Source organism: Aotus nancymaae, unplaced genomic scaffold (genome assembly GCF_030222135.1).
Source record: "Aotus nancymaae isolate 86718 unplaced genomic scaffold, 86718_ANA_hifiasm-v0.15.2.pri h1tg000032l_0, whole genome shotgun sequence".
Taxonomy (NCBI): domain Eukaryota; kingdom Metazoa; phylum Chordata; class Mammalia; order Primates; family Aotidae; genus Aotus; species Aotus nancymaae.
Window position 1 is genome coordinate 19165283 of NW_026988445.1, and position 21262 is coordinate 19186544.

The following is a 21262-nucleotide window of genomic DNA, read 5'->3' on the forward strand; positions in this document are numbered from 1 at the left end:
ATTTGGTATGTTTCATGTTTCTTTGTCACAATTTAGAGACATTTCTCTATCTTCTTCATTGATGACCTTACTGTTTACCATAGAAGTTCATCTATGTGTCTCCAAACTCCATTTCAAGAATATGAAAGGCACGTAGCTTATGCGCACATTCTCTGAACCTTGATAGATGTTTTGCTGACCCACCTCCTAATATCTGTAGAGTTACCCCAGGCTCTACCTTCCACCAGCCAGTTCTGTGTGTGAGATGCACAGTCCTTTGTTACTAAACATGTTTTTGCTCTCTCCTGTCCTCTCATTTCAGTCTCACTATCTTAGAATCAGCTTCATGGAACCACAGGAAAGACATCATTGTTCTTTGCAGGTAGCCAGCAACACCACCCTCTCACTGAGAGCCCCTAAGAAATAATATTAGGACTTGAGTTGACTTTTGATGCATCAGTATTCTTTGCATCATATAATATATCTGGAGTGGTAGAGTGCAAAGTCTGTGGGCTCAACTTGTTATTTGCATGACTTTGAGCAAGTTGTCTAAACTCTCTAAAACTCAGTCTTTTTATTTATAGAGTGGAAATAGCAAGTCTAGGATTTGAAAATTGTTATGAAGGTTCACAATTCTGCATACACTACAGCTTATACACATATGGCAAGCAGCAAGATGTGGCTGTTTTTCTTGGGTGTTTTCAGCCCATTTTCCTCCTTTCCGGAACCTATCTCCTCAGACTGATGCATGCATGATGAGTTCCCCTTGCCTAAGTTATTATTATTATTATTTGAGACGGAGCTTAGCTCTTGTTGCCCAGGGTTGAGTGCAATGGCGCGATCTCGGCTCACTGCAACCTCTGCCTCCTGGGTTCAAGCGATTCTCCTGTCTCAGCCTCCCAAGTAGCTGGAATTACTTGCATCCACCACTCTGCCCTAGGTTAGTCTTTCTAATTGTTCTTTCACTGTGCTACCATTTTTAGTGGAAACTTCATTGCAAAAAGTACAAGGTTCTCATCTGTGGCACTTGAACTGTTTGCTGGCTCCTCTAGCTTTTAAGTGTGGTGTATTAATTTAGTCCCTCTCTCAGATGTCCACTGTAAGGTAATGAATTGATGCAGTGTTCCAACTAGGAATGTCATTGCCTCTCTGTCTTGGCTTGTTAACAAGAAACCATTCATGAATGAGTAGAAACAACAATAAGTGTTTAGAAAAGTATTAAATGATTGAGGCAGTAAAAAGTGATCCCAAGAAAACCCTAGACAACTCGCACCTGCCATGACTTGTTACCTCTGTGACCTCTTACCATCTGTGCCTCCTTGGTCACGTGTATTGACTCTAGACCACTTTCAGTCTGTCAGCATTTCTCTTCAGTCTATTTAGAGCTTCCTTGAACCTTCTTTCTCTGGCAAACTTCCTTTTATAACATAAGCAAAATAAGAGAAGATGTACCTTCCTTATCGTGTGCATGGCATGGACAGGAAGGAGGAACAGAGTTTATCCATGAAAAGTATTGCTGTCAAAAGGGAATTATGAAATCCTGTTGTATGCAAGGTATCTCAAAGTTAGCTTTTTTTTTTTTTTAAATATGAAACAAAAACTTATTTCAAGCAAAGTGCAAAAGGAAAATCTCAGAGAAAGTCAACCTGACCTGAAGCTTATTCATCACTGTACAATGAGTTTCACCATACAATTGAGTTTCTGGCCCATGTGACGCTGAAGTCACTAACAGCACCAGTGTTACTGTTCACTGTAGATTGGACAGTGCTGTGTTTGGGGATTCTGGAGAAATTAAAGTAGGAGAGGACGCGGTCTACTCTCCAGGGCCACACAGTCCAGTGGGAAAGATGTAATTAATAAGCTGAACTCCAGGATTGCCAAGTAAATTCTGTTTTACAGAAGGGGAAGCTTTGGGACTGATTTCAATATTTCTATTGTGATGGAGAGACTGAGGCTCTTCTTTTGCAGCTTCTTTTTCTTCGCATGTATCAAGCTAACTTAATGAAGAATGTATACATTCTTCCATATCATACTAAATAATGCAAATAAATGATACTGTTACAGGCTCAGGGTCACAACGTGGGGCCATGGTAGGCTGCACCCTTCTCAAAAGCATCTGGTATATCTGAAGAAGTTGCGTATCAGTGACTTGCTCTGATGTACTCAATAGGAGCCCACAAGGTTCTCTGTCTTGGCCTCATTAAGGAGCATTTAAATACCAGAAAAATCTAGCAAGGCATAGCCCCTGACTGGGTGTTAGCCAGCATAATGTCAGGGTTGTTGTATTTAGAGTAGCCAGATGGGAAGGCAAATTTTGTAGGGGACTGTCATCTATACAACCTCCCATTATACGTATACTCAGACACGCCCCACATGTGCAAGTTCCTAACAGAAAACCCAGCATTCGTGGAGTAAGAGGCTAGAATTCAAGAACATTAATGAGTGAGAGCTTTGTCTCAGGATCATAACTAATTTTGAGGTCAGTTTTTTCAGCAGTCTTTGTTATGTTCAATCTTTTGGGTCTAAAAATTATGTGATAACCGGCCTTAGAAAAATTTAACCCAAGTGAGCCAGATCTATTAACATTTTGCTAAATTCTTTGTGGTTTGTAATGGAGTTAAATGTGATCATAAGATTCAAAAATATGAGTTTTGCTTCATGGTTTATCTGAAGATTCAATTGACTGGACTTGAGTAAATTATTCACCACTTCATTAAAATTCAATAAGACTGAAAGTTTCCGTCGGATGCATTAAGCGTCTATAGCAAATGAAACGCTGCATAGTTGGTGCAGAGGGTGGTTTACTCAATATGGCCTGTGTTAAGTGTATGGAATGCAAATGAGATGTAAATTTTATATTTTACTTTCCATTAACAAAAAATTATTTATGTACACATCAGAGGAGGAAAATTACTTTCAGTAAGGATCTGCGCAGTGGTGATTTTTAATCTCTTAGTGGGAATATATAATATTTTTACAGTACTAGCATAAAAATGTCATTACTGCAGAGAGGGGTCTTAGAGTCTTATAATGATTATCTTTATTGCTTGGAGATAACATTTTAGTAAAGGAGATTTAGTTAACATTCTAATGAAAAGAGCTAATTTGAGAGAAAATTCCTAAGCTAAAATATTTTTAAACAACAAGTTTGTTTACTTTCTTTTCTCTCTTAGAACCTAAATCATGTAAATTATTGGAACAGATGGTACTGAAGATTTGGGCTGTGTGTTACACTTTTAGTAAAGCTAATTTATAAAAAGGCTACCAAAAAAAGTAATAAAATAGACTTAAAGGGCTTCGTGGAGTCCAACTGACTCAGCTGATCTTGTTTTCTTGACAAAATCAGTGTCAAAGCTACATTCATCCATTGCTGCTTCTGCTTGACCCTCTGGTCGTGTGAGCACTATATCTCCTTTCAGTCACAAGCTAGTAACGACATTTGTGAATGGCTCTCCCATTGGCTTTTTTATGGTTAAATACATTTCCATTTTCAGACTTTATTTCCAGATCTCTGCAAGCTTCAGAACAGCGCTACTCGGTGCCTAGCTGAAGTTGTGGCTCCCATTAATTCAGGTGATTCTGTGATATCAGCTGCTTTCCTCAGAACAAGTATCATTCTTCTTTCACACTTTTTTTTTCTCAAAATGAAACATTCAAAGGTTCGCTTTCATATGTTGCATGAACATTATTTGGCACCATCCTTCATGTTATTCTCAAGACACTCTCCAACTTGCCCATTTCCCTCTTTCAATATCAAAATTAGCCACCGCATTCCAGGAGCAGCTGGGTGTGCAGGGACCAGATGCATTCAGGAACAGACTCTCAGAACAAGAGCGGTTCTTAACCATTCGAGGACCCCTTTTGAGAATCGAAGCCCTGGAATCTCTCCACCTGAACTCGGATGTACAATCTCAGAGGATTCCTGGGCCTAGGTTGTAGTACATTCACAAACTGTACCTTCTGGGGCAGTGGATCAAGAACCTTGGCTTTGCTGTGGTGAGGCTGTAGATGGGAATAATTGAGGAAACTTTTTAATAACCACATACACTTGTATAAGCCTCAGGTATAAGGCAGAGAATTTGGGGGATTTGCAACTGAGGAGTTTGTTTATTATTTTGGAGATCAGATTTTGAAACTATTTTTCAATTATAATCACCCATGTGGATTTTTGTAAGAATCCAATTTCATTTTTAAAAATGTATTTAGCTGGCTTTTTCCTGAATTGACTTGTTCAGACATGTTAGTTCTTTTAAGATGAAGTGCTCATGCGATTTTAAAAATAGCCACCAGGCCCCATGCCCAGCTGGGTTCTCTGTTGGCATTGGTTGGATAAAGAGTCTCCTGATTGGCTTGATTTGGGAATAACTTCAACCTGGTAGAAAGTAAAACAGACGTGTGTTTCAACCACTGGTCCTAATGTAATTTTTTCAATGTTTGTTTGTGGAATTTATGACATCTTTGAAAATACAGAAATGACGGTGGAAGGGAATGTGTCAGTTTATGAACGTGCCATTTAACCAGATAATTGGGCAAAATATTTTACAAGAAGTATTCTCATGAGCATTACAAAGTCAGGGATAACCATGTCCATGTGCATTTGTGTCTTTCCATAGTGTTAGACTTTTACTGATGCTATTTCGGTCACAAAAGCCAGGAGCTGCATGGAATTGCAAGAAGGCAATTCTCCCTAGTACCTCCTGTTCACCCGGTAGTCAGAGCCGCAGGCACACAAGCCACTTCACAAGTCAGTTGTATTGCAAACCATACTTAATAGTATACTTAATCAATAGGTAAGTGTTACAGATCAAACATTTCACAGCAAACAAAGTAACATATAACATCAAGAGAAAAGGGACAAGAAGAAGGGTTAACAAACCAGTGCAGGGAGACTGGGAGAGCAGCAAACACACAAAGAATCCCCTGGTCTGGGCCAGGCGAGGGATCCACAGGTTTTGCAAGGAAGAGTGTTTGGTGGGGGCAGAGCCTTCCCAGCAAATGCCAGGTGCCAATCACAATTGACAGCAAGACAGTATCAGTTAAGATGGCCATTTCGAGCTACTGAGGTCTTCTAGCTCTTTTTATGGCCACGGAGTCCCCTGGCGAGAACTGATAGTGACGGAATGTGCTTGTTTTTGCCCTTATCTGGTGGATGCAGATTTTATTTATTAAGCATAACATCTTGTCCCTATTGGCAAAGTGCCCTATGAAATGTAAGATGGAGTTGTTTTCTAAGATGGAGTTACTCATGTCAAGGGTGCTGTATACAAGTCCTCCATCCTGTGACTTGGCATGCTTTAATCTTCAAGTTTTCTTCCTCTTTTTGATATCTCTATCTTCATTGAGTCTACTTTACCCTCCTACTAGACTTGTATTATCTTGGTTCTGTTCACACTTTGTCAGTTGTTCCTGTTAGAACATTCTGAGTAGTTTGAGAGGTGAGTGTAGACTGAGGTTTTGACACTAATGAGGATCCTTAGGGAAAATGAAGGGGTGGAGGGGATAGACTGGCCCTGGTGAAGTGGGTGGCCTCAGATTAGTTTTTCCTGATGGTCTAAGATGGTGTGGGTCTCACCTGTAATCCCAGCACTCTGGGATGCCAAGGTGGGCAGATCATGAGGTCAGGAGCTTGAGACCATCCTGGCTAACATGGTGAAACCCCGTCTCTACTAAAAATGCAAAAAAAAATTAGCCGGGCGTGGCAGCATGCACCTATAGTCCCAGCTACCTAAGAGGCTGAGACAGGAGAATCGCTTGAAGTCAGGAGGCGGAGGTTGCCGTGAGCCAAGATTGTGCCATTGCACTTCAGCCTGGGAAAAGAGCGAGACTCCGTCTCAAAAAAAAAAAAGATGTTGTGGGCCTTAGCTCCTTAGCACACAGAACTTGTGTTTGAGCCTGATAGTGAATTCAAGTCCAGAGACCCTGATACGTTGGAATTGCCAGTTGCATTTTACAAAGAATGGTGGACTTCCAGACTTACGGTAACCACTGTTGAATTTTACTGGCGTGACAATCATGCTAGAGCCTCTAAGGTGGCAGACGTGAAGTCTTGTTCTTCTCTTTGATTTGGGGGGAATAAAGGCAGACGATAGGCATATATTGGTTACGAATGTGTTTGCCACTCTGCCTCTTCCTCTTCGCCTCAGTGACCTTGTTCTCCTTGTAGGTTATGGCCACACCGTGCCCTTGTCAGATGGGGGTAAGGCCTTCTGCATCATCTACTCCGTCATCGGCATTCCCTTCACCCTCCTGTTCCTGACAGCTGTGGTCCAGCGCATCACCGTGCACGTCACCCGCAGGCCCGTCCTCTACTTCCACATCCGCTGGGGCTTCTCCAAGCAGGTGGTGGCCATTGTCCACGCCGTGCTTCTCGGGTTTGTCACTGTGTCCTGCTTCTTTTTCATCCCGGCCGCTGTCTTCTCTGTCCTGGAGGATGACTGGAACTTCCTGGAATCCTTTTATTTTTGTTTTATTTCCCTGAGCACCATCGGCCTAGGGGATTATGTGCCTGGCGAAGGCTACAATCAAAAATTCAGAGAGCTCTATAAGATTGGGATCACGTGTGAGTATCATGGCTCCCTGCCTGCTCCTTCTGTTTCTGTTTTGCCATTGCAAGCTCCACCTCACCTCCCAGTGAGGAGTCATTTATAAAAGTGCTGATTGCTTTCTTATTGAGAAGTTTTCTGAATTTACCACCTTCTCAATCATTTCATTTTATGATTGTCTTCAAAACTCTTTATGCAAAAATTCATTACTGAGTTACTTTTTGCAGGCACCTTAAATTACAGATCGATTTCTTACTAATAATGTAGGCATTATAAATGACAGTGCAAAAATACATCATACAGCATGTACTTGATAACCAACTGTTAATTTTAAAAAAAGGATTGCTCTACTTTATTAAATATTTTAAGCCCAAGAAAACTAGGCCTCGGATAGAGCTTATTATCAATCATGCTCTTTAATTTACCAAAAATTCTTAAAAGAGCTCCTTACCTCATGTGTCCATTGGTTTGTTTTCGAAGAAGTTAGACTCTCTTAACTGTTTCCAGAATTTTGTGTGTGGAAAATAATATGGGCGTTAAAATTCAGATGGCCAGGAATTTATATTTTTTAGCAGTTTTCATTTTAAATTCAATATAATATCATAGAAAACCATTTTCAAGAAACTATTCATTTCTGTGTGAGCCTTCCTGTCCTTTTCAGGATGCACAGAATTGCAGTTATAATGTACCTACTGATTTCATTTCTGCCTTGCCTTCTTAAGAATTTTTCAATTTATGACTCGGCTCAGGTCATGTTTTCTAGGAAATCATAGTAGATACTCAAGCAGCCAGATGCTCTGTCTTGGCCCTGTCTTGTAATTCTTAACTCTACAAAATGTTTAGTTGAATTGTGTTTGACACAAAATGCATGTCAAATGTATTTTGACATTTCCATTAAACCACAGGCTCAGCCAAAACAAAGACTTTACTCATAAATCCCCAATGCTTTGAACAGTGCCTGGCTACCATACAAGTTCAACAGATTTTTTTTTTTTTTTTTTTTTTGCCAAATGGTTACTAGGATGATTTTATATTTCCTGTAGCTACCATAAGCATTATTTTTAGAGCCCATATGATAGTCACCAGGTGGCCATACCATAATCCAACCATGCCACTATTGCTATTTAGGTTTCTTCTAATTCAGGGGTATCATAAATGACACTGTAGAGAATATTTTTGGATACGTACACATTTCTTACTTTGATATTCTTCCAAGAAATGAGATTGCTGGTGCAAAGTGAATACGCCTTTTTGTGACTCACAGAACATAATGGCCTGGTGCTTTCCAAATGTTGTTATGAGTTGACACTGTCACCAGCATTATCTGAGCGTGACAGTTTCAGCACTCCTGGAGTGGTGTTGGCCAGTAGCATTAGAAATGTTTTTTGTGTATGTGAGTTTCATAGTCAAGTAAACATTATCTTAACTTTCTTTTCATATAATAGGTGATTGTTTTATTTTATTTTGTGACTTAGGGAAGTAGAATGTTTCTGTAACTATGTTTGCAGCTACAACAATTTTCTCTTATATAAATTGTCTTCTGATTAACCCAAGAATCAGAAGACAATTTGACTATAGATTTTGATAACATTATTATGCATTTTGTATTATATGAAACACTGAGGAAGTTAAGTGCTTGGGCAAAATTTTATTTTGTCAGTTTTTGTCTGAAACCCCATGGGTATTTTTGTCAGCATTCAAGAGTTTGACTAAATAATAATAAAGGAGGCCAGGCACAGTGGCTCATTCCTGTAATCCTAGTACTTTGGGAGGCTGAGGCAGGCAGATCACTTGAGGCCAGGAGTTCGAGACCAGCCTGGCCGAAAATTTTATTTTACCCAACCACTTAACTTCCTGAGTGTTTCATATAATACTAAATCCTTGCATAACATTTTATCACTTCTAACAATGTGGATCTTTTTTTAAAAAGCAATATACATAGTTAATTTATGTTTTGAGCATCAAGAACTTCAGTATCTAACAAATGAATGTTCCAAAGATATATTAGATGTGGGCAGGATAAAATCTCACAGTTTTTGCCTGAAACCCCATGGGTATTTTTGTCAGCATTCAAGAGTTTGACTAAATAATAATAAAGGAAGCCGAGCACAGTGGCTCATGCCTGTAATCCTAGTACTGTGGGAAGCTGAGGTAGGCAGATCACTTGAGGCCAGGAGTTAGAGACCAGCCTGGCCAATATGGTAAAACACCATCTCTACTAAAAATACAAAAATTAGCTGGAAATTACTTGAACCTGGGAGGCGGAAGTTGCAGTGAGCCGACATCATGCCACTGTACTCCAGCCTGGGTGACGGAGTGAGACTCCATCTCAAATAATAATAACAATAATAAAGGAAAAGACACAGATCCATCAGTTAGTCTAACAATGTCATTAGTATTTTTAAACTACAGGAGAGCATATTGAATGCATGATAATGTTATCAAAATCTATAGTCAGATTCTGAAGATACTAAAACTTTGTATTCTTGGGTTAATCAGCCTCCTTATTCCTGTTATCCTGTCAATTCTAGCTTCCCTACTTCATACATTTTTGAAAATCTTTCTCAAATGTTTTACCACCGTGGCATGAAATTGAAATTTTTGTTATTCTTGAAGTTTTCACCTTCACATTTCTGTTCCTTTTTATGATGAATTTTTTTTCTGAAAACTGATTTTTAAAATGATGGAAGGAATTTTAAATCACCATTTCCCATGACAGATTCCAAGCAATAGCATTTTATCCGAGTCAACAGTTATCCTTTATTTTCTCAGTAAGAAGCTGGTAGTGTGAGCCAGTGAATAGTCCATGTGTCCAAAAATGACTGGGAAGTAATGGAGAGCTTGGCTTTGCTGCTGGATTTAGATACAAGTGTAGATAGCCATGCACAAGGACCTATTTAATATCGACATCCATTCTTAAATGTTTGATTTAGTTTAATGTATTTGTCTCCCACCATTTTCATGCTGCTGATAAAGATATACCTGAGACTGGACAATGTACAAAAGAAAGGTTTAATGGACTTACAGTTCCATGTGGCTAGGGAAGCCTCACAATCATGGTGGAAGGCAAGGAGGAGCAAGTCACATCTTACATGGATGGCAGCAAGCAAAGAGAGAGAGAGGGTGTGCAGGGTAACTCCTCTTTTTTTTTTTTTTAATTTGTTTTTCAATGCATGAGAGAGAGTTCTCTATTATTGCCCAGGCTGGCCTCAAACACTTAGCTTTGCCTCCTCAAGCACCAGGACAACTGGCCTTAGCCACCGCAGCTCCCAGGAAGTCCTCTTTTCAAAACTGTTAGATCTCATGAGACTTACTCACTATCATGAGAACAGCAGGGGAAAGACCTGCCCCCGTGATTCAACTACCTCCCACCAGGTCCCTCCAACAACACATGGGAATTCAAAATGAGATTTGGGTGGGGACACAGCCAAACTATAGCATTTAGGCTACAATTTCTCTGACTAAACCCTTAATCTGTAGTAGAAATTGTAAGAGTATCGAGTGCTTAAAAAGATATGAAGCTTTCTTCCAAGCACCCCATGATAAAATGAAAACTTTTTTAAAACATCACTGGCTTTTTGTGAATCACTGATTATAAACCAGAGGTGGTAAGTCTTCCTTGCATGCAAGGTCACACTTGGGTAAGTTCAGTATGTCATATGTCTTTAGTAAGGTCATGTCAGCCCCAAGTATTTTTTTTCCTCAAAAATTGCAACCTGTAATTCTAACGAATCCAAGTTCATAGGAGATTAAATCATTCTTTGTTATCTTTCATTCTTTAACAATGGGTAGTTCCTCTTTGAGCCATGAACTTAAAAACACTCTTAAAAATTAAAAAGCTGGCAATAGTTTATTCCTTAACAGACACTGTGCTGGCACGAGGTGGGGAGGTAAGTCACTCGCTACTTGATTTATCTATGTTGAGATCACACTGAGATACTGTCCCGTTTCTCACACAGGTTACCTGCTACTTGGCCTCATTGCCATGTTGGTAGTTCTGGAAACCTTCTGTGAACTCCATGAGCTGAAAAAATTCAGAAAAATGTTCTATGTGAAGAAGGACAAGGACGAGGATCAAGTGCACATCATAGAGCATGACCAGCTGTCCTTCTCCTCGATCACAGACCAGGCAGCTGGCATGAAAGAGGACCAGAAGCAAAATGAGCCTTTTGTGGCCACTCAGTCGTCTGCCTGTGTGGATGGCCCTGCAAACCGTTGAGGGTAGAATTTGTTTTGCATTATCCTAGAGCATCAGGGTCAGGGTGCAAGGAAAAGGCTTAAGTATGTTCATTTTTATCAAAACGCAAAAGCGAAAATGATGTCACTTTAAGAAATATCTAGTTTGCAATGTCTTATTAAACAAAAATGGAACAAAGAAGGTATGACCCTGGCAGGATGTCTAATGTGAGGAAATGGGATGTACACCTAAAATTCATATGTGACAAAATTACCTAGAACTTACGTAGGAGGAGAATACTTGAAGCAGTATGCTGTTGGGGTTAGAAGCAGATTTTATACTTTTAACTGGAATCTTTGGGGTTTGCATTTAAATCATTTAGCTGATGGCTAAATAAATAGCAAAATTTATATTTAGAAGCAAAAAAAAAAAAGCATAGAGATGTGTTTTATAAATAGGCTTATGTGTACTGGTTTGCATGTGCCCATCCAAAATGATTATTTTTATAGAATCTAAGTTAAACTTACTATTTATAATGCATAGGTAACCATTAACTATGTACATATAAAGTATAAATATGTTTATATTCTGTACATATGGTTTAGGTCACCAGATCCCAGTGTACTTCTTAAACCAAGATTGTAGATATTCTGTTTCTTTTGATTTCTCTTTATACTAAAGGATCTAGAGTTGCTACAATAAAATAAGGAGAATAATAAACTTGAGAGTGAAAAATCATATTATTCTGCTGCAATAAATTTCTATCCTCTTGCAATAGAATGGTGTCAAATGTCTTAACGTGTTTATAAACCTTTTTTGGAATTGAACAAATTATGAATAGGATTTATAAAAAGATTAAGATACTTTATTTTGAAAGTACATTGTAATTTGCAGCCACCTAGTACTAAAGCACAGAACTTAAACACAAATCCCTAAAGGAACAGATTATGTTGCATTAATCTGAGAATTTTAAATTTAGATGCTAAAATGAACAAAAATCACAGTTGGTTGTAATTTTATGCTTTCATATATCAGGAGTGTGCCTCTATGTAGATTATATATATATATAAACATACGTATATATATGTGTATATATATAAAGGAATACACACATATATATATGAATATATGTGTGTGTGTGTGTATATATATATACATGAGAGAGAGATCTCTGTATTGCCCAAGCTGGCCTCAAACACTTAGCTTTGCCTCCTAAGCACCAGGACAACTGTGTATATACACATACACACACACACACACACACACACACACATATATATACATATATATATATATATACACTCCTTCATGGAAAACATAAAGGTCACATTAAGATGATGTACACAGGATACAATTAAGGATTTTAGAAGAGAAAATGAGAAAACCCCTGTGTGATAATGAAAGCTCACTGACCCTTCTAATGGAGCCTTACCTCTCATGGGTAGCTGACCAGGAGTTGGTGTTTGAGGGGTTGGTAAAAATCAGTGCAAAATCAGCACCCTCTGATGAGCTGGCCAAGCACTCTGATCGTGGGGCAGTCCTCCTGACAGTGGGTTGCTCACTCAGTAACCATCTACCTTCTGTACCATGTGCTGCCATGAGCCAATCATTACCAGCTGCAGGGCAAAGGGAAAGCTTCCCTTTTCCCTTCGGAAGGGTTGCTGAAAAATCAACTCACAAAAAAAGGCAGATTAATGAGAAAAGGCATACAGATTTATTACTACCATGCATGCAGAAAGAATTACAGAGTGATTGTCCAACATCGCAATGGGGTTTCAGATGCTTAAATAGCTTACTGATGAGAGGAAAGGGAGATGGAAAAATGTAAGTGATTTTAGAGGGAAAGTATATGATTTTTAGAGGAATCCAAGCGTGCTGCCCTGAAAGCATATTTCCTCCCTGTTGACCATGTCTCTGCGATGGAAAACTGCTGTCATGAGGGCAGATCACTGGTTAAGGGTAGAATAGAGAATCCTTGGGGAATAGAGGGATGCATCATGGCCATAACAGGATCTGCAAACATTCCCGATGGTCACAAAGCTTGGTGTGGTGTAAAGTCCTGAGGTGCTGATGAATATAAATCACAGAAGCTGGATTACGCTTGGAGAGTGTTTTTCTATTTTATGCAATGCAGGAAAAAATAAAAGGCTGGTTTGCCACAGCTGCTTGGCTCTAACATGAGAGGGAAGTTCAAAGTACAGAAAATGAGGAAGTACATGAAGAAAAACTTCTGAATCAGATGTCATCAATAAGTAATAGAGTTTAGTACTTAATTTTAGGAACTGGTATGAATCCGCAGAGAACACATTAAACCTTAATGCCCTTCAAATTGTTGTTGTAAAGGGCAAAGTAGAAAAGTAGGAGCAAGTTTTGCCTCGACCCTTACTCTAGCAGGCAGGAAACGTAAGGGAGGATGTCTTCCCCAGGGTTTCTTTTTGTCTTTGGCCAATGCTGCTGCCCTTTGTTCCCCTGGGAGAAGCGAGCTTGGTCAACCAGGAGGAGCTCTGCGTCAGCCCCTCAGAGGACAGAAACAGGGCTTGCTGCAGGCATGACAAGGAGGTAGCAGATGGACTGGGTAGCTAAGCCAGAACTGACGTTGGAAACCCTTTAGTTGTAAGAGAGAGAGTGGGAAGTTGAAGATGAAAGTAAATACTACCGGATTCTGGGTGATGAGTACAAGCTGAACTCACCTGCTTACCTGGAGCCTTCAAGACTGAGTTCCTAAGAGGCCTAGGGAATACCCTCAGGGTACAACAGCAGCAGGAAGCCTTGTCGTTCCAGGGCACAGTACTGTGTGTGAACTTAAATGTGATGTGTCTGGTAGAGATGTTAATTTTAAAGTAGTGGATACACTCCATGGAAGGAGAGAACAGAGAGTATCTCAGAGTGGGAGTTCCTAACCTTTCAGAAACCCAAAGGAGGAGAGACCAAGGGATGAAGGTAGTCTTTTTTTTTTGCCCCTCCCCCCACCAAGGTAGTCTTTAAATGAATCTTATAAAAGAGGTTCCTAGGACAGATAAAATTTGGGCCAGATCACTCCATTTATGACACTGGTTTATTTCTATAGTAATCACACCCCTAAGATATTTTTTAAGTATTTGTTCAAAAGTTGAAGAAGAAGACAAGTGGGAGAAAAAATAAACATTTTCTGAAGACAGAAATTTGGTAGCACTTAAGAAAAAACAAAATCAAGTAATGTCTAGATGACTGACATGAGTTCACTTTTTATTTTTTTTTACCCGAAAAAAAAAAATCACACTCATACTTTCTCCAAACCAGCTGAATGAGCCTTCTGGAAAATCGATGAGGCGATACTTACAAATCTGGAGACCTCAAGATAACTGAAATAGTCAATGCAAAACCTTTTCATCTCTTTAAAATTATCACTAGTACACTGACCTCTTACTAAAAGCAGCTATTTGCCTCAAAGAAGAAAAGTTTTAAATTGGTACAAGCACACGTTAGAGAATCAGAATAGGATTATCTGTCTCTTATTCAGAGTTCAGTGAGAGCAGAGCTTCCTGATTGTGTGGCATAATACATTTATTTTGGTATTTGTTGTTGTCAAAGCCTCTATGCTGGTGATAAATACTGATATCCTCAATTTAGGAAGGCAGTCCCTTTAGGATGTAATTTCAGAAATGTATATATGGCAAATTTAGAAACAAAAATTTCTGAATAGCTGACATTGAAATGAGACAATATTTATCATTTACTTATTTGAGTATACCCAGTGACATTTTAAATCTGTCTCTGTAGTATGTTTAAGATTTTTCTATGGTTACTTTTTTTTTTAATTCTGGAAGGGTTTTACATTGTGGAAATTTAGTGCGTCCAAGCCTTTTGTGTGAGGCAAGACATAAAATTGCTGAAGTCAATTTTCCTAGTATCTCTCTTATGTAATATGTACTTTCAGGCAAAGCAGCTTTTTGGAGTGCAGTAAGGAACCCAGAAGTAAATAAAAATGCTTTTTAAAATATTTTTCATGCCCTGATAGGAAAGCACATTTAATAAGAAGGAAGCCCTCTCTTTGCTTCACTCAGAGCATACACATACTTACTTCGCATAGAGTTCTAATAAAATTATTACTCTGTTTTTCCAACCCACAGAAAATAAAGGAGAGAGTTGTATTAAAAAGAAAATTTCAGACAATATTAATTCAGCAGAGTTTATCCGAGCATTAAAGGATTCATGAATTAGATAGCATTCAAACCTGAAGAGATTCAGAGAGCTTCACTCTAGCAGCAAGAGCAGCAGGGTTTTATAGGCTGAACATGCAAGCAAAGCGAAGCAACTGCTTGATTTGCTAGGGCTAAGTATTTGTCTTAATTGAGTATGATCTACTGGAAAATCCCTGGCCTTGTTGGTGGTTTCTGACTGGTAAAGGGTTTTCTTTTTCACTGTTTATGTTGAATTGAGCTTGGTTGGATTTCCTTACCTAGGAACCAAAGGGCTCTAGGATCATCTCAGCTTAATGGCATCTTAATTATTTTAACAATTGCTACTCAAATTTTGTGTCAACATAAGCGACATTACGATTTTTGGTGATACACTTTAAAAAATGTAAAAGTCTTCATATGCAACTTGGCAATAATTACTGTGCAATCACTTAGGCAGCCTTAAAATAGTAGGTAGTCTCTCAGTTTCTGTAAAAGCACCTAGAGTACTTGCACCATTCCCTAAGCATCCTGCAGCACTCGGCATCTGAGTAGAACAGTCTGACCACTGTTTTTTATACTGAGAAGGAGAAATGGTCACATCCTCTAGATGCATGACAACTTATCTTACTGAAAGCAACTCTTAACTAAGTATGGAGCCTCACTTACATGTTAGCATGGCAGCTCACATGCTGCTCTCAAAGCGGGTGGCACAGTGTACTCAGAGCCAGAAACCACACACAGGTGGCCTAGCAAATTTTTACCAATGTGCAAAATCCACATTTTAAGCCAATTGTCAGAAACAAATGCTTGGTGCCGCAAAGAAGAACTAGCACTCACACAAAAAGTTTTCTCAGCAAGGCAATTCACTTCTGCAGAAGGGTGCTGCCTGCATCAGTCACGATCACAAGAGCACACTGAACAAAGGAGAGAAGGGGTTTTTATCCCTAATGCAGTTCCCGTCCCTGTGTCCTTCCCCTATTGGTTAGGTTGGACTGCGCCATCTAAGCTGATCCTGATTGGCTAAGGCTTGAACTTTTCTAAATATGGTTAGTGCATGATTTGTAAGAAGAGGCGGGGGTGGGAATGGTCTGTCCATTATAGTACAAGGCATATCTGGATATGTCTGGGCATACCAGGGCATGACTAAAGCAGGAGGGTTGTCTGCAGTTTGGAGACAAGAGTACAAGGAGGTTGGGCTTTTCAGCAAAGGATAAGAATGCTATGTAGTTAAACCTTTTGAAGAGGAATTTATTATTCCTAATACAATGACAGAACATACTCGAGTCAATATGATTACAAAGTATGAATACACACTTGTAGAAAAACATGGCTTTTCCACATTGGTAAAAATTTGTAAGTGAGGCTCCAGACCTAGTTAATTCTCTTCTAGATCAGGAAAAAGACCTAGAAAGGAAACATATGTAGAGAAGAGCAGCCAGTGTGTCAACAGCCCAACAGGAAAGGCAGCCAGAAACCCTCCAGGGCAGACCCAGATGAAGAAGACAGGCAGGGGCAAGTGGCCTCCAAGAACAGCACATTTCTTTTGATGTTTTTTCAGTAACACAATTTTCATGACAACATTAAACTATGTTTATCCATCTAGAGTAAGCGAATAGTGTTTCCATACAGAATGACTAAAATTTATTTTAAGATGTTTCCTTTTTAAGTGATAATTCCTTTTGTCTAGAAAATTTCCTCAGGTTGAGCATCTTGTCTTCCATCATAAAGTAACTTGCTGTCTACATATGAAGATGACACTACTGCTAAAATCTTGCATAAAAAATAATATGTCTATATTATTTTAGGTGAAGAAATTAGCTAAGTTTTGAGAGTCTTTTTCATCCTCTTGGTTTTATTATTTATATAAATGATTGTAAGCCAAAATGCATCTACACAGGTTCAATCAATTTAGTTTATTTTGTCAAGGTTGAGAACATGCCTGTGACACAGCCTCAGGAGGTCCTGGCCACATGTGTCCCAGGTGGTTGAACTGCTGCCTCGTTTTATATGTTTTAGGGAGACATAAGACATCAACCAATACATGTAAGATATACATTGGTTTGGTCTGGAAAAACAGGACAACTCAAGATGGGCAGGTTCCTGGGTCATAGGTGGATTCAAATGTTTTCTGATTGGCAATTAGTTGAAAGAGTTTATCTAAGACCCAGAGTCAACAGAAGTATGTGTTTGGATTAAAATAAGGGGTCATAGAGACCAGGGTTCTTATTTTGCAGGTAAAATCTCCTGGTAGCAGGCTTCTGAGAGAATAGATTGTAAATGGTTCCTATCAAACTTAAAAAAGTGCCAGACTTAGTTAATTCTCTCCTAGATCAGAAAAAAAAAAATACCTTGAAAGGGAAGAGGATTCTCTACAGAATGTAGATTCTTCCCACAAGAGACAGCTTTGCAGGGTCATTTCAAAATATATCAAAGAAATATATTTTGAGGTAAAATATTTCTATTGCTTTCAGAGCTTGCTGTCATGTCAGCATCTTGTTGCTATATAGAGTCTGCTTCATCAGACTTGAGGTCTCTGTTTTAATGTTAATGCTGGTCAGCGGTGTCTGAATTCATTTCATGGAGGCATGTCCAACCACTCATTTCCATCACAGCCTGAACTAGTGTTTCAGGTTAACTTTGGAAGGCCCTTGGCTGAGAGGAAAGGTCCATTCAGTAGGTTGGGGGGCTTAGAATTTTATCTTTGGTTTACATTTCATTTGTATATGCAAATATAAGTATTTTCACACACATAACTCAGCATTTAATTTTCACTTCTAAGCAATGATAAGACATCCAGAGCCCATCAGCCACCAGATATTCAGACCTTCCAATTAGTACACAGGTGTTCAAAGACATCAGCCTAGTTTACTCCTGCCTTACCTTGTTCTTGCTCTGCACAAACATCTTTGGTTTAAATTGCTGCATTCTTTTGGATAAGTGCCCTTTTTTATGTGCTCCCTTGCATAACGAAAGCCTTCCTCTAAGCGGTTGTTACCAACTTAGTACATGGTGTGATGATTGTAATTTAGGACAGTGTGACCTTAAAAACTGGAACCAAGCCGATTCTCACCCATTCAGCAGTGACCAAGCTAGATTTTAAAGGTCACTGTAATTTATGGCACATGCTATAACTGACAGAACTCTATTAAAAAGTAAAATAATAGACTGCCTTTTTGTCACAGTCTATCATTTTTCCCTGAGAATTTGGGGAGCCTGAGAAGGAGAGCCGGCTGCCCCAGGGACCCCTGTCTTGGGTGAGTGAAGCAGAGCCCATGGCATGGGTGGAACCAGACATTGACACTACACATTCTGTTGGTGACTCCCTCCAAAAGGGGCACTGGCTGGAGAAGGATGACAGCACAGTGGGTCAGTATGGAAACCCAGCTGTGCCACCTGGAACACTTCTCAGACCGCCATGGAGGGTCTTAAAGAGCCTAATCACCTACAGTCACATTTGTTTTCTTTCCAGCTGATCATCTGTGTTATTATGTCTGTAGGTTTCAAGGTTCCATGGCTATATCTAAGGCAAAAAGAGAAGTATTTTATGAGTGTTACACAGAACATCTGGCCGAGTGATTGTGAAGTAGCTTTTTACCCAAGTTGTAAAATGAAAACATCCTGTGTATTTATTCCCTTAGAACATAATATGTAAACGGTCCAGTTGCAAGATCTCACTCACACCCAGTCAAATCCATTGAGAATGGCAAGACCGCATCTCTACAAACAATTTAAAAAATAGCCGGCTGTGGTGGTGCACACTCAGGAGGGTGAGGTGGGAGGACCACTTCAACCCAGAAGGTCAAGTCTACAGTGAGCTGTAATGGTGCCCCTGCACTCCAGCCTGAGCAACAGGGCAAGACCTTGTCTCAAACAACAACAAAATAACCCTACAAATTAAAAAAAAATTGGCCCAGCATGGTGCCATGTGCCATTAGTCCCAGCTACTTGGAGGCAGGAAGATGGCATAAGCCTCGGAATTCAAGGTAGAAATGAGCTATGATCATGCCACTGCACCCCAGCCTGGACAATACAGCAAGACCCCCATCTCTGAAAAAAAAAATTAAAACACCCACTGAGAAGAGGTGGCTGTGAATACCTGTGAACCAAGGAAAAAGAAGAAGATGCAATCACTGAGGCTAGAGAAAGAATGTAGAGCTCACGGAATAAGTGAACACTCTTAAGGACAACTTTAAAAATTCAATTTAAGCTACTACATTTATTTAAAAGCTTGGACTTACTAATTTTCTTAAATTCTAAGCAATGACTAAAAATCAGTATTCTGTCACAACTGTAAATAACATAACAGTGAATCATTATCTTTATGGGTAAATAGAATCTCTGTGTGTGCAAACAGTTCAATGTAACTTCACACATTTAAGTTAAGGGCTGTCACTCTCAGTTCCTTTGCATGTGGCTGTATATTTCCAGACCCCTCAGATCAGCCATGGAGCTCCCAGTCATGTGGTGGAGGCTCTGAAGGGGTCCACATTAGGCACTATACCCCCATCTATTCTATGACAACGGAGTAAAATGGTTTCTAAGGGAACTTAGTTCTTCTGGAAACAGGTAAATCCAGGAGCTGTCTAGAAGTGTTAGTGCTCAAGTGTTACAAGAAGAGAGCTTTTCTGGGGGGCAGATTGTGATAATGAATGCAAAGCAATTAGTTTGCTAACTGGTGCTTAGCGAACACTTTTCACAACGGTTAGCTGCTACTATTAAAACCAATATTCGTCATTTTTCTAAAACACAAATGATACCCGCTGCTGTGGAAGTGAAATATGGCACAGGTTTTCAAGGAAGTTGCCCATTTTTTATTTGGAGTATAAACACACATCAATTAGCAATGCGGGGTCATGAAATTCCAATGCTATCTGGTGTCCTGCAAGTCCTCAGGGAAGCACTAAACTCAAGGGAGGGAGAGGCCTCTGAGGATTTGGGCGGAGAAAGTCAAGGCCAAAGGGAAACTTCCCCTTCTCCTTCCGAAGGTTTGTTGAAAATCGGCTGATAAAAGCAGGTTAATAGGAGAAAAGGCGTACTCAATTATTTGATCATAGTTTTTTGTGACACAGGAGCCTTCAGAATGGAGACACAAAGATAGAGGTGAAATTGTCAGTTCTTATGCTTTAGTTCAACAAAGTATGGATAACTGTATAGAAATAAAATTGGACCAAAAAAGAATAATTGAATGCTAAAAGACTAAAGGGGAAACCCAGCAAGGCCTGTCTTTCTAGATTCTTCCTGGCCTCTCTGAGCACGCATCCCTTCCTTCTAAATGTGAGGCAGCACCCTTCCTGGAATGGGGGTCTTATGACCTACAATCAAGTGAGGTAGGTCAGGAAATTTATTTATGTCCAATTTTCACACAGAAAGACTGGAGAGGGACCCCAAGAGTCATACTTTTTGGTTTTATGGCTGGCTGTAGGGAAAAGGAGTTCTGGCTTCCATGACCTGCCTTGGGGAAGAGGGATTCTAGTTTCTATGGCTAGCCTTGGGGAAGAATGGGACTGAGAGACAGGAGGGTAGAAGGTCAGAAAATAACTTTTGCATCTGAGGCCTTCATTTGGGGTATCGTTTTCTGATTCCAACAACATTAGGAAAGGGTTTGTGGGACAGCTGATCCTTGGAGAGTAAGGGTGAGGACATTTTAGGAGGTCAGTGCAAGCCAAGGTGAAGACCCCAGCCAGGCAGCAGTAGAATGGTCACTTGGGATACGACACAGTGGCTCAAGGTGGAGATGCTGCCACCGGGCACACCTGTGCCAGTCTCCAGATGCGGTGCCTTGGGCAGGCTTCTCAACTGCAGCTTCCTTACCTACTACCCACCCTCTCAGGGGGGTGTAAAGATCATAGTGATTTCTTGGAAAGCACTTAGCACAGTGCCTGGTCCATTATGTATCATAATACAATTCAGTTGCCAGTATTATTGAATGACCATTCTGAAGTTTTTCATTCAGCCTGTTTATAAAATAATAATAATATTGGCAGCTAAAGTATGCGGAGGAGTAGTGAGAGACCGCATCAGTTCAGGAGAGTGAGCTATGAGGGCTTCTGAAGACTTGACAGGGGTTCCTGAGTACTTTGACCTGAGGATTGACCTGAGTCCAGGTTGCAGTCAAGTGAGACTGTCATTAGTATGTAGAAAACAAATACTGAAGGCATGGCATTAGGAAGGCTGGCCCACCCATTGATGCACAGGCTAGATCATTTAGAGGGGTACTGGAGCTGGCAAGTACAGCTTGGACCCAGTTCTAGTAATTAAAGTCTGAAAGGGAAGCAAAGGAGAGGGGACAGAAGGGGCAAATAATGCTGAGGGCAGTTTTAACACATAATTAACATGTTTTCCTAACCCGGAATGATTAGAATGCAGAAACATACAGAAGTTTCCAACCTAAAACTAAAATAGTG

General features: G+C 39.8%; 1 protein-coding gene across 1 annotated transcript in view; it reads left to right on the forward strand.

Annotated features, from left to right (window-relative positions):
- The window catches only part of KCNK1 (potassium two pore domain channel subfamily K member 1), a 57374-nt gene extending 45938 nt beyond the window's left edge, over window positions 1–11436 (forward strand). Inside the window, exons 2-3 of the mRNA XM_064383613.1 lie at window positions 6143–6538; window positions 10481–11436. Of these exons, the coding sequence (XP_064239683.1) occupies window positions 6143–6538; window positions 10481–10740 (656 nt within the window). The 3' untranslated portion in view covers window positions 10741–11436. The remainder of the gene's footprint in view (window positions 1–6142; window positions 6539–10480) is intronic.
- Window positions 11437–21262: the final 9826 nt, after the last annotated feature.